This window comes from Embiotoca jacksoni, unplaced genomic scaffold (genome assembly GCF_022577435.1).
Source record: "Embiotoca jacksoni isolate LCO1_2020_lvr unplaced genomic scaffold, fEmbJac1.0.p SCAF_3, whole genome shotgun sequence".
Lineage (NCBI taxonomy): Eukaryota > Metazoa > Chordata > Actinopteri > Embiotocidae > Embiotoca > Embiotoca jacksoni.
Genome location: NW_027185381.1, coordinates 16,869,774 through 16,883,639, shown reverse-complemented (window position 1 = coordinate 16,883,639; position 13,866 = coordinate 16,869,774). Strand labels below are relative to the sequence as shown.

The 13,866-nt window shown below is 39.7% G+C and overlaps 1 protein-coding gene across 3 annotated transcripts; it reads left to right on the top strand.

Moving 5' to 3' along the window:
• Positions 1 to 7,791: 7,791 nt before the first annotated feature.
• On the top strand, positions 7,792 to 13,376 carry LOC138206285 (receptor-interacting serine/threonine-protein kinase 3-like). 3 transcript variants are annotated; one of them, XM_069162883.1, is made up of 12 exons: positions 7,792 to 7,878; positions 9,316 to 9,532; positions 9,655 to 10,000; positions 10,095 to 10,243; positions 10,345 to 10,394; positions 11,585 to 11,740; positions 11,951 to 12,033; positions 12,138 to 12,198; positions 12,291 to 12,340; positions 12,692 to 12,740; positions 12,851 to 13,093; positions 13,180 to 13,376. In XM_069162883.1, exons 2-12 carry the CDS (start codon positions 9,384 to 9,386, stop codon positions 13,185 to 13,187), a joined length of 1,344 nt encoding a protein of 447 aa, XP_069018984.1. In that variant the 5' UTR covers positions 7,792 to 7,878; positions 9,316 to 9,383; the 3' UTR covers positions 13,188 to 13,376. The 3 variants fall into 3 exon arrangements, with proteins under 3 accessions (XP_069018984.1, XP_069018985.1, XP_069018983.1); XM_069162884.1 differs by having other exon boundaries at positions 12,695 to 12,740; positions 12,851 to 13,376; XM_069162882.1 differs by having other exon boundaries at positions 12,851 to 13,376.
• The last annotated feature ends 490 nt before the right edge of the window (positions 13,377 to 13,866 follow it).

Genomic DNA, 13,866 nt, shown 5'->3' with positions numbered 1-13,866 from the left:
TGTGTGTATGTGTGTGTGTGTGTGTGTGTGTGTGTGTGTGTGTGTGTGCACTTGTGTTCATTATTATCCTATTCGTGTTTTATTACACCTTTTCTGTGGATTGCGGGTCGGTTTATAAATATGTTGGTTCAGTTTGACAATGTTATTATATCGTTATGAGATGTCAATTGCTGTATAACTGTTCTTTATTAAGTGATAACTACTGTGTCTGTCCCAACCAGGTCCACCAAAAGTACAATATTTTTACTGTACAGGCACACAGATACGAAATGTTATCTGCCTCTCCCCCTCTGCCATTGTTACAGGGCAGTAATCAATTAGCTCAGTATGATGTCATTCTGCTAACCCTCCCCCACGCCACTCAGCCCTCCTCCATTTGTACGCTGGCTGCTCTGTTGTTGTGCATCAGATAAAAAAATGGAAAATGCAACCAAACAATCTTACATTATAGGGGAAAAAAAAAAAAATCTCCAAACACTCCTAATAAAATGATTCATTGTTTAAACTGCAATATGTTTACGTTCTAGCGACACAAGTGAATGCACAGTGCAGTTAAATCACATGTATACACACACCCACTCAGTACATGACATCATAGAGCAGTGATTTGATTATTGCAGAATGAATCCTCTGGTTTGATCACACAGAGTCATCTGGTCTCCATCCTCAGTGACAGAATAATTAAATGAGGGACAGTAATGAAGAGACATGGGCGCCAACATGAAGGGCAACATGAGGTCTTTGCTTAGGAGTTGCCACTTTTGCTGTGTAGTCATAGGTTCATCAGCTGAATGCTTTCCAGAGTATAAATAACACCTCCATTGGGAGGTTATCAGCAAGTCTTCTCACATGTCAAAATGCCAGCCTCAAATGTATGTTGATGTTTGCAGTGATGTCATCTTCCACATCAGAACTGCTTCGTGCAGGAAACAGACGGAAGACTTTGAACGTGAATGCTGGTGTATCACCGAGGAACAGTGAAGCTGTGAGCTGCCGTTCCTTGGCTGTATGCAAAGCAGACCCCTCAAGCATTATAAAGATAATCCACTTAGCTTCTGCGTGTGTCAAGATACCAATTTCTGGTATGAACCTTTCTCTCAGCCCTGTTTACGAGTCCCAATGTAACAGATAGCAAAATGCATAGTGATCAGCAGCACGTGCACATGGAAAAAGACAAGCACCCTGACATGAGATCTGTAAAGTTAAAAAAGATGAGACACGGCAAAGCACTGAGTCAAACTGTTCCCATTTTTTGACAGCCTCATTCCCTTTTCTAATTAAAATCCCATGTAACACTATCAGCATGTACTGAATTTATGATAAATCCTGGATTAGCTGCATCAAAAAAACTAAACCTTGTGACTGGAGCCTGTGAGATGTTGTGGGATTTAGTTTGTAATCATTGCTGTTCTTTACCTCCTATGCTCATTAAAAGGCACACATTTAAAGCAGCTCTTTATGAAACCCATATTTAATTTGGCATTTAATTCTGTACTTTTCCATCTTGGAGACAGCCGAGAGGTGCTATTCTAAGAGCCGTCGAGAGCAGAGCTAATCAGCTCAGTGACGAGCGTGGTGGTAAAAACTAGCGCTGCTCTAATTCTGAATTAAAGTACAAAAAGAACCCTGCAATCAAGGGTATACTGATTAATTTGAACAGCAATGTAAAGGACTTGTTTCCAGTCACACAAGTCTTGGATCACAATAGGTGCCGGTTTCATGCAGCAGTCGCTCATTCCCATTTAGATGAGGGATAAAGCTAAGAGACAAGTCAAATCCCTGCGATACGGATCTCAGCATGAAAGCCATAGCATACCCCATGAAAATGAAATGATAGCATCTAGTTTGTGATCTGTTCCAGCATCAGATGAAAGTCAGGAGTCAAGACTTGTTCTTGTCTCTTCATTCTTCTCTAAAACTTACCAGGTGCTTTCACACCTATCTTGTTTGGTTCAGTTTGGTTTAAACCCGAACAGCACGTGTCAAATGTGCCTCGGTCCACACTGCAGACCAAATAAAATGAGCCACGGTTGCAGATAGGGAGAAGAGATACAGTATTTCATTGTGATTTGGAGACGAAGAAATAAAAAGCCACTCTCTGCCTTGGCTATTCCTTTTATATAGAGGGACACCTCAGCAGTCGTTATCACCTATTTATTGTCCTTTCAGTCATTGTGGTAGTCAGTTACACTTTTTTCTCTCCAAAAAAACAGGGCTCGCAAGATTGCTTGCAGTCTTTGCCTCTACCTTTCAGTGTCAATTCTTTTGTCAAAGACCTTCACATCACGAATTCAAACTAGTCTCGGGTTGGTGCTGTTGGTAATGTCGTAGTATGATGGCAATTAAATAAATCTGTAAATAAATCACCTTTTTTCCTATAAAACGAAAAAAGCTATTAGCCAAACTGACAACACGCCAACGGCAGATGAACACCAGTCCTATAAACCAATCAATGTCAAGTATAAAGATATGCGACCTTCATAAATGTGTCGTGCAAAGTTCTTAATTGCGCTCGCAAAACTGCAGTATCAAACCAAAACTAACCGGATCAAATGTATATTGTAACAAAAACATGTGCCTTGATTCCGACCTTGGACTTTCACGTGTAAAAAAAAAAAGGCCTAAACCTACACACCAAAATAGCAGGTCTGAAAGGTGCCTCGGACACGGTCCGCACCGAAGGACCGAAATTTGCTCCGATTAAAAGAGGTGGTCTCAGTCCAGATCAAACTGAACAATGGTTGGGTTTGTTTGCAACATTTAACATGTTAACATTTATTGAACGGTTCCAACATGCTGACCAATGGAAGTTGAGGCAAGCTATCGTTACCCATTGAACAATAGAAGAAAACAAAAAGTGCCAAAAGAGAAGTAAAAAAATTAACCGTAAGTAGCTGATTAGTAGAGGAGACAAAGTATTTAAATGTAATTTGGCCTGATGATAGCAATGCCATAATAATATTGATATAATGGCAAATAAATAATTTTGTTAATTGACTTAACTTCATTCAAACAGAAAAGGCTCCACACCAAATTAACAACACACTGACATCAGGTGCACACCTGTCTCCAGACCAATCAACATCAAGCAAAGGGAGATGCATCCCCGGGTAGGAGATGACAAAAGGACGTAGGTTTGTTGTATTCATTTTTTTATTGCTCTTGAAAAATTGAAATGTGAAACCAAAACTATCCAGATCAATTAATATTAATTAATTAATTAATTAATTAATTAATTAATTACTTACTATACAATCAGACAGACAGAGATGCTTTGTCTGATGAGCTGAAAATACAAACTGAAAATACATTATTCAGTGAAGCTGATGTGCTGAAGAATCATTCATCAATTCCTCCTCCAAGTCATAATATTTTATTGATTCAAGCCATTCATAACATTACTGGTATACTGGCCATAATCATCATACAACAGTCTCTCCAACTTGGCACTGTCTCTACAACAGACATGAGACCATTCTGTTTTATAGCTTAGCCAGTGTAAATAAATATCTACCCATCCATCCATCCATCCATCCATACATCCATACATAGGTTTGCAATGATTTTGCAATGTTTGATTTGGGTTATTTGTTGTGCTGTCAGAGCAAATCATTTTAAGCAGCTCCTATAATTACTGCAGGAGATAATCACTTATTCACCTGAAATATTAATACACACAGAGGAAGGGAGCATGATCAATATTAATCTTGGCTTACATACAAACACAGGCACACGCGCACACACACACACACACACACACACACACACACACGCACACACAGCCATTAATAATTAAGATGGGTTCAAGCTTACATGTCAGCGTGAATGCAAATGCAGTGGATTTATGAACAAATCACTGAGCTCTGAAATTAGTTATCCAATGTCAGGCTTGTTTAGCGTGAATTTGAAAGAAATTTCTGAAGAGATTTAAAACATGTTATTTCTAAGCTCGGTGAGCTCAACAGCCATGAATGCACTTTTCCAAAAGAAAACACCAAAAGAGCAAGTGGTGTCTATACTGAAGTGTGTCATTTATTCCCAGTTGGTGTAGAGCAGCTCTGAATGGTGAGCAAATTGTAGATGTGGGGCCTTAATCATAAATGGAACAGTGACTGTGAAACTGGGGTGTCAGCAGGGCATTTTAAGCCTGTCAACTCGCACTTGTATGGGACACCCTCCATGCTAATGTATGCACTAGGAAGTGTAAAATGGAGTCAGGGGACACAAACCGTCTGACAGAGATACGGGACGATGAACCCATTCATGTCTATATGCCATACAGGGCTCAACAAATCCCTTCAGGAGCTGTCTTATTTAGGTGGGAACCATCCTAAAGGTTAAAATATTTGTTGTAGCGGGTCACTTCCTCCGGGGTTTTCCCTTTCTCTTTTTCATGTCCCTTTGTCTTCTGTTCCTGCCCTCATTCTTCACACTTCCTTTTTCACCTTCCTTCCCCTTCCCTGTCCATCACGTCCTGCACTTTTCTCCTGCCCTGCTCCTTTTACTGCCGCCTCTCCCTCAAGTGGACTGCATGGCCTATCGCCATAGTAACAGACAGCCGTGACAGGTGGAGATAGCAGGTAGTGCGGCGATGCATGACTCCCCCTGGGACTGCAGAATGCCAACACTATAGAATGAAAATGAGCAGAACAGAACACGCTCTCTTATGCAGAGTCACCCCGAGTAGAGGGTTCACATTCAATTCTTTGAAGGTTATCATAAGGAGCGTCCATGCCTTATCTGTATTCTGCAGGTGCAGCAAAGCCACTCTGCTATTGTTTCACTGTTCAGCTGGACAGAGAGGCGAGTGGAGTTCAGTGGATTTGACCATGTTGTGTGTTTCTATTTCATCACGCTCTATGACCAGATTTGAACCGTGGCAAGCAAAGCCAATCTGTTTCATGTCAATGAGGGACTGGATTAAACACTAACAAGATCCTACAAATCCTACATCAGGGGATGCAGCAAAACGGTTCCCTCTGCAATATGTAATTGACTTGATTCCGTCTTGAAAAGGGGAAGTGATCGCATGCTAACCTCGTGTAACACAGAATGCACATCCCTTTTGCAACTTGTTTACTTTTACTGCAGGTACAAGCACAGGTCCTTCTGCCCACACACCCATCTTATAAGATACATATGTATTAAAGGACATTGGTCTCCAGCATGCACAGACACCCTGATCAGCACCGCATCCCCATGTCTGCAATAGTCTGCAGAGCATTTCTGCCACACTTTACCATTGCAGTAGTTGAACACGTGGAGGTCAAAAACTATTTTTTCTTGTTGTAGACACATTTCCACAGCAGACAAAGTGGCTTCAGTTTCTCACCAGAAAGTTATCAGAGGATTGTAGCCTTGTAGGTGATAGTAAAGGGGAGGGGCAAACAAGCAACATCCCTGTTAATGAGATGACAGTTCACCTCCTGCTTTAGTGGCTGCATGAGCATTTGGTCAAAAAAAGAGAGTGATGAGAGAAAGGCACAGCAGAGAAAGAAGAGAAACAAAGACAACCAGTAGACAGTGGCAGAAATCCTATACCCCTCCGAGACTCACCATGAGCAAACACACGGCTGATTCCGGCATGAGTTGCACGGCCATAATGGGGTCCTCTAGATTCTTGTGAAACGAGAATGTTGCCAATTTCCGAGAGGGGTCCTCTTCCTTGTCCTCTTCCTTTCCCTTATTCTGTCCAATTGAAGACCTAAAGACCTTTGACTGGTCTTCTCACTCTGTGTCCTTATAACCACCCCTCTCAGTCTCTCAGTCAGCACTGCAGACAGTCCTTGGTCTTTAATTGTAATTCCACAGTCTCTGGAGAGCCTGTGACTCCCCAGTCTCTCTGCGACTCTTCAGACTGTGCAAAAAGCAAGCCTCCTTCTTCCAGTTCTTTGATCTGAAAGCAGAGCAGATCCCCTTCACTCCCCCTTTCACTTTTAAAAGACTCCCTGCGGACCCCACACCCACCTCCCCCAAACCCCTGTGACTCGGGTGCCTCTTCCTAAATGCTCCCCTCCCTCTGTTGCTGCCTCCTGCTTCCCTTTCTCCGTCTACTATCTTCACAACACAAAGCGCGTCCAGGCGTGCACGTGGGTCTTCAGTCGCACTGCTTTCTCCCGAGGGTGTCCTGTCGCTGCTCCAAGAGGATGTAACCTGCCCGCATCAGTGATGCTCCCCCGTTCTCCAGCACTCTTCCACTTTGGTGGGGAGACAGACGTTCACCTCAGCTCTCCACTCAAGAGATCCGGCGCAGAGAGCTCCCCTTTACATTAATCTCCAGCCTCATATATCATCAGCGTGAGACAAGGGCAAAGAGGGAAGCAAACAGACAGAGTATCACAGACAGTTTCAGAAGGGTAGAGAATGAGGGAAGAGGCAGGGAGGAGGAGAGAGATGTAGCGTATAGAGCAGCCACTGGTGAGAGAGGTCCACACTAAGAGGAGTGTAAATGAAGGTGGAGGGGGGGGGGGGGGGGGGGGGGAAGAGGGAGGGGGGGGGGATGGAAATGCAGAGAGCAAGTGCAGACCGCGCCTATCGATGCCGGCTGAAACAGCAAGGCAGCATGGGATGTGAGCGAATACTCCACAGCTCACTTAACCACAAGGGGTTTACATGTACAGTTTTGCATACAAAGATTTAAACCCATGTTTTCAAGCACCTGTGCTCCCCTGTGCTTTTGCTTTGTGCTTTTTCTTAAATGAAGAGAAGTAATGCGAAAGAGCGCATAGGGAGAGGGTAAAAAAAAATTGCAATCATACCACTGATGAATTTTATAGCTGGCTCAATGCAACCAAGCTTTTAATGTCGTGAACACGTACGCAATTATCTCCACGGTGAGGAAATCTATATGGTGGAGCATGTTTATCCGAGTGTTCATTTTACTATGATAATGGTTACTTTGTATATCGAAGTACATTTTTCTCAAGAGAACCTGCGTTTCACTGTTTCTGTGTATGTGATAAAGTTCTGCTGTAAGGATTTTAATGTGTTAAGTGCCATGAAATAACCTGTGTTGTGATTTGGCGCAATATAAATAAAATTGAATTGAATTTTATGAACTTGTTTAAATTAGTTTCATTGAATGTGTTTTCTCCCGCATGTAGGCTTACATCGTCTCTCTTAATTTCCTTCTTAATCTTTTAATTTTGATCATTTACTTCATTGACAATTTGTCCTTATTTATTTTATGTTTTATGAAAAGCATATTGATTTACCTTGTTGTTGAAATGTGCTATACAAGTAAACTTGCCTTGCCTTATATTAAGGCTCATACTCCGTAAAGACTAGTGAGGAAATTAAGTTACTGTGACATACAGAAAGAAAAAAATGTCTCAACTGAAATAGTCTAACAAGAGAGACAGGAGACTAACAGATTTGCAATCTGTGCAGTTATTATACATGTTTTTTTTCTCACCACCACCTATAACCACTCACGCTTCCACACTCCTGCTCACTTGGTATGACTGCTGACACTTCAGGAAACTGAAAGATGTGTCAGCATTTTAAAAGACACTATAAAAATAGTAACAAAAAGTGGGAGGAAGTTATATTTGTGTTTGCGTAAACTAAAGCTTTACTTATTACTAATTAAATGTCTTATTCCTCAACCAAATAACCAAAGACATTTATTTATTTCACCACAATGTGTGCCTCATTTTCAACTTGCTGTTGTTGCATTGTAGACCATGCTCATTTCAGGTTTTCCTACATTTAAACCCCGCCCTATTTGTAGAAGGGCAGGGGCTTCTATATGCTCTGCGCCCGCCAGCTCAGAGTGCGGGAAGAGGAAACTGAAACTTGTATGATCTTGTTTTGCTGTAGCTTTGGTGTGGACTAAGTCTTGAATCTTGAAAGTGGACAAACTTGAAAGGATATATGGTGAGTAGAAGTTAGGCTTTTAAAGCTTATAAAAAACACAATACTGGTGGAAATTGTCCGTCAATATCTTGATAAGCTAAACTTCCTGGTGCTCTCACGTCAGCGTACACAGCAAATTTCTGGAGTGGAATATCCTGGAGTTGGATTTTGAGAGTTTATTTTCAAAGTTAGACTACAGCTTGTTATCAGCGTGACTCTTTGGTGACGCAATATTTTGGTGTTCATTCATTGAGTGTTGAGGAGCACAATCCCACACTACTTCCGGTGTTTACTGCACAGACACAATGGTAAATAAAATGGGGCTATAATTCAAAATCATAAGTGTACAAGGTAGGAACGTAATATATATATACACCAATCACCGTCACACTATTACATTGGTTAGTTTGTAACTTGTAACACAAAGTTTTCATGCAGCATTAATTGTTGCACACTGCATCTAATCACACTGTATTTAATTGTTACTTATAAATTTGTGTCAAATATGTTATCTTGTAGTCAGTCTTACTTTAAACCTTTTTAGTGTGATGAAATTTTAACCCCCGAATGTCAAATAATTCACACTTTTAAGTGTTGACTGTTAACACTGTGAAAGAGTTCATATTCAAACAACTCAAGATGAAAGTAACATTTTTGTTGCGTTTTAATTCCCAGAGTTCAAGTTCAACTCCTGAAAAGTGTTAAAAGATCAACTCCTAGAAAAGAGTTACTTCCACTCTGCTTGAGAGTGTATTCGATGGTCTAATGTACAAGAAAATAGACTTGATTTGAACTCACAGAGTTTATTCCAAAGATGTGACTTTGCTGTAACAGCAACATATAGTTTTAATTCAATTATTTTATTTAATTTAATTCAATTGAATTTAATTAAATAATTTAATTTAAATTAGTAGTAATTATAGTATGTCATCTAAAATATATAAAATATCTAAAAAAAGATATTATAGCATGTCCAAAATATGGGATAAAAGTCATACTATAGCATTTCGTCCAAAATATGACAGAAACTCGAACTATAACATTATGAAAAAATAGTCATGCTATAGCATGTTGTCCAAAATATGACAAAAAAGTCTCATTTTATTTAAATTAATTAAAAACAATTATTAATTCAATTTATTTCATTTAAATTAATTCAAAAAAAAAAAGTGAATTAATTGAACTTCAATTTTCGTCACGGCTGACGCATATTCCAAGTTTCATGAGTTTCTGAGTATGTTAAAGCCGCCAAAAAGGCAATTAATCTTAAGGAACTATAATAATAATAATAATAATAATAATAATAATAATAATAATAATAATAGGGAAGAATAATTCCTTGAAAAACAATAGGGCTTTCACGCCATCGGTGCTTGGGCCCTAATTAAAATGTCAAAACAAACACTATATAAGCAGTTAAGAAACAACTTCATTTAAATTTCTTTCCTTTTTTTACAGAATGCCATCTCTGTCTTCTTTTTTATGGATTTTGAAGTTTAAGGTATCCTACCTGAGTTCAGCAGGAGATGGCACTGCTGAGCCATAAGCTTGAGCCAGTTGGCAATGCAAGCCTGAAGAAATGGGAGTTCATTGACTCTGGGGGATTTGGTGTCGTCTACAAGGCAAGACACAAGGATTGGGGGTTTGATGTGGCCATTAAGCTGCTTCGTAATGGGTAAATTTAAACCTGGAAACTGTCAGGATTATTATTTTAATACTTACTTTTTGCACATCAGAACATGTTAAAGAGTACAGCTCAGCTTCCACCTTTCACTTTTTCTTTTCTCCTTCCTGCAGTCAACTATCTCATACCAGCTCTTTCACATTTGAGCACAGTAAACTGTATGATGAGGCTAATCATATGGGCAAAGCTTCCTGTGATTTTGTGCTCCGGGTTTATGGAATTTATCAGGGATGCCCACCAGAAGAAAAATCCTTTCAACGGGGAATAGTGATGGAGTTCATGGGAAGAGGCTCTGTTCAGACCCTGCAGACGCTACTGTCTGGCCCTCCGCCGTGGCCTCTGACCTTCCGGGTGGCCCATGAAGTGGCTCTAGGAATGAACTTCCTCCATTCAAGAAACCTTATACACCAAGACCTAAAGCCAAGCAACGTACTGCTGAATGATGACCTTCATGCCAAAGTAAAGTGCCATCCACCTAAACCACAGTTCATATTAAATAGAAAATGAAATTGAATTGCTGTTTCAACACTATTTTCCTCTTCTTATTTTGTAGCTGGCGGATTTTGGTCTGTCCAGGGTTTCCACCAGTGCTTTAAGCAGCAATGGAGAAATGACAGGAGTGACTGGAGGCTCATATAAGTACATGCCTCCCGAGGCTTTTGAAACATCATATAGACCTGTTCGTGCTTTTGACATATACAGGTAAATGTTAAAAGAATACTTATAGGAAAATGATATGGTTAAAACTTTAGGTGTATGAACATGATAATCTAAATTCCACTCTCTTTCTCCACCTTATTTAGCTATGGTATCCTGCTCTGGTCCATTGTCACTGGTAAAGAGCCTTATAATGGTACATATAATTGATTTTACTCTCTTGCTATTTTCTGCACCTTTGATTCTTTCTTTCAAAAGTATGGCTTTCACAATCATGGAGTTTTAGTAGATGATTCATTGTCATACAAATAATTATAATTAACAATGTAACAGTCTTTTTCTGTTCATTGTACTTTGACCACCAGTTCTTTGCTGCAAATGCGGCAAATCGCCTCATTCAAGTTATCTGGCTTTCCTTTTTCATTTTAACTTACAACTACGTTTCCACATCAATGCCGTGGTGTTTGGCTTTGTAACTAAATCATTCAGGTTGTCAATAAATCATCAAAGTACAGTTGCTCAGAAACGAGAGGTTACGCGCTTCAAGACAAATAGTTGGTGGCATTGATTTTCTACTCGTGTGCCATTAAACCACAGCAAAAGAATGAAGAAATGATGTCAGTCAAACCTCAAGCGATAGAACATGACATGGAAATAGTGATAGAAACATATTCATGTTGTTTCATCCTGCTGTTTTCACACAGGTGAATTGAAAAGGTTTTGCAAAATGATTGCAACCAGGCAACTATGTAATAATTGTAACAGGCCTTTAAGTGTCCAGTCTTTTATACAGAAATGACATCCTGACCACAACATTTTAGTTTGTTTCCCTCATAATTCATTGCTTTACAAATAATCTAAGCCAGAGGTCTTCAACAGGGGGTCCGCGACCCCTAGGGGGTTCACGGAGGTACTGCAGGGGGTCTGTGAAATTTGTGGTTGAAATTCTTTATTTTTTTGTTTCAAAATTCCTTTTCCACGAATTTAAATGTCTTTAAATACACATTAACATGAATCCAACATATTGTAGCGAATGGATAAACGGAGGCAGAAGATGTTATCTTTCAGTCAGAAATGCACGCATTCAGCGACACACAGGAGCTCTCTCAAACTGGACACCGGTTCACTAGCCTGGACCTGTCCCTCCAAGCCTCCTGTTTAATATTAAAAAAAAAAAATTGTATACAATATATGTATATATATATATATAGTCGGGGGTCCCTACTCCATCTCTCTATCAGTTTGGGGGTCCTTGGCCTGAAAAACGTTGAAGACCCCTGATCTAAGCACTATGTACATAGTATATTTCCAAGTCACACATGCACACATATTTATTTGATTTTGTATATTTTGATTCATGTTTTCTTTGTACTGCATGTACTTAAGCGGCAGATTCTTCCCTCGTGGAACTGAAGGTCCCCGCGGGGGACAGACCTCCCTTGGGAGAAATTGACCAGATAAGGACAAAAGGGTTGAAAGAGATAGTGGACCTCATGAAGAGGTGCTGGGATAAGGATCCTTCCACGAGGCCGACCTTCAAAGGTATGTTTGTTATGGTATCATGCACGTTGCGTTTAAGACCATTTTTTACGGGGTATACATGAATAAAATGGGCCCGAATGTTTTTTAGTTCTTGTTATTTGGATTAAACGCTTACAATACCTGCATTTTTTTGTGAAGCCATTGTTCATTAATGCACACTGTACTTTTCACATTCTTTGCCTTCTGCAATGAAACGTGACTTTGTTTCAGAGTGCTGTGGAGTCACTGAAAATGTGCTTTCAAAGCACCAGGAGGGGATTTTTGCTGCGGTCCATCAAGTATTGACAACCATGGTACAATTGAAATGTTGTTTCAGAAAATGATATGTAGTACTGATTAGTCAGTAATTGGAATTGGCACCTTTTGCTCACATAGACTATTTTCCTCCCTGTTTTAGGACTCACCAACCACTTATCAACATTCAAGTAAAGCTGTCCGTTTTTATCTTCAGACGCCAGGTAGATTGTTCAAAACTGTTTGAGGGTTATGCGGGTTTATTCCTTACTTTCCACAGTTAAAAATGATATAGATATTTGTCTCTTCTTTTCAGAACTGACAAAGATAGATGATTTTGTGGATCATGCCAGATTTGCAACACAGGTATACCCTATGCACTTTGTCCTTTGCTTGACAGGAAGCAGAGAATACATTTAATTGATCAAGTCTCACTGAAATTACAACACACTGGAGAAAAACTACAAAACACATTTAATTTCAATTAATATTCTGTATAATTACACAAAATGAAGATTATTTTCATTGGAATGAAAATTATATTGTCAGCAGTTTATTATCAGATTATACTTGTGACTTAGTCACAAAATAAACAAACCAATATGTGGTTTAGATTTGGATTCACAGTCAAACGTGTGTGTCCTTCTACTCTGCTGCAACAGCGTATTGCTGCAGTTAGATGCTAAAGATTGAAATTATTTTTTTTTCTCCTGCCAGCAGAATTCTGTCAGTGTTGCAACTAGAAATCTGACTGATACAGAAAAAGGTGTGTGCTACTTATTTATTTTACTGCACTTATGGTTTGTGAAGGGTCACATTGATGATTTCCTCCTGCTTTTTACATACATGCTTTCATTCTCATCTATTTACAAACAGCAAAGTTCATTGATGACAAAAGGGCCAAGTTAATACAAGACATTTCTGAGGTACTGCCAATAGTAGAGGAGCTTGGAGACAAGGTCCATCAAGAAACCTACTCAAAGATTTTATTCAAAGAGACAAGCCAAGACAAAATGAGAGAGCTCTACAACAGCACACTACGTTCAGGAGGGCCATCGGTCAAAGCAGCGTTGTATGACGCCCTTAAAAAACATCAGCCCAACCTTATGGAGAGGCTTGGTATGATTTAATAATGTCAAAACAATCAACCATGGTTTAATCTATGAAAAATAAGTTGTTTTTAATATGACTTTGTTTTCCCTCAGGTGACTGATTCCAAAGGAGTTTTTGAAATCCTGCATTTGATGCACAAAAGTGTCAGAGGCTTTCCTCGCCTTTCCTTTTACACTTTCATCTTTAATGAAAAATGAAATGTAATTTGTTGACATTGTGTTACTCTGTACCTGTATTACAACAATCCATTAATATAAGGAACTTCTCGTTAATAAATTAAATTTTTCAGACAGACAAAAATGCTTTGTCTCCTCAGCTTTTCTTCTTTTTTCCAATTAAGAAAGTAATGTGTGGCTTACTTACCAGAGATAACTTTCATATTGGTCATATAACGGGGGGGAGGGGTGGCAGAGGGGGGGGCGGGTACCAGCTTGTTTCCTACAGTTGGTGGGAGGGAGAGAGAGAGAGAGAGAGAGAGAGAGAGACTGTATAATAGGCTTTTCAGGTTCAATCCCTCAGTAACTGTCACAAGCAGTCAGTCAGTCAGTCACCTGCAGATGATGGCGTTCAGGGCATCCCAGGAAACAAAGTTACTCTCCTGTCTCAGTTTAATGTACAAGTCTTTTGGTCACTTATCTCACAGGTCCAAATAATGAACCGATTGAAGACTGAACAACTCCTAGAGACAGAATAGACGTGTATAAAGACCTACTAATATCAGATATAACCACCAGTATTCTCAAAATCGAAGAAAGTACTTATACGCCTGTTTTGCTGCA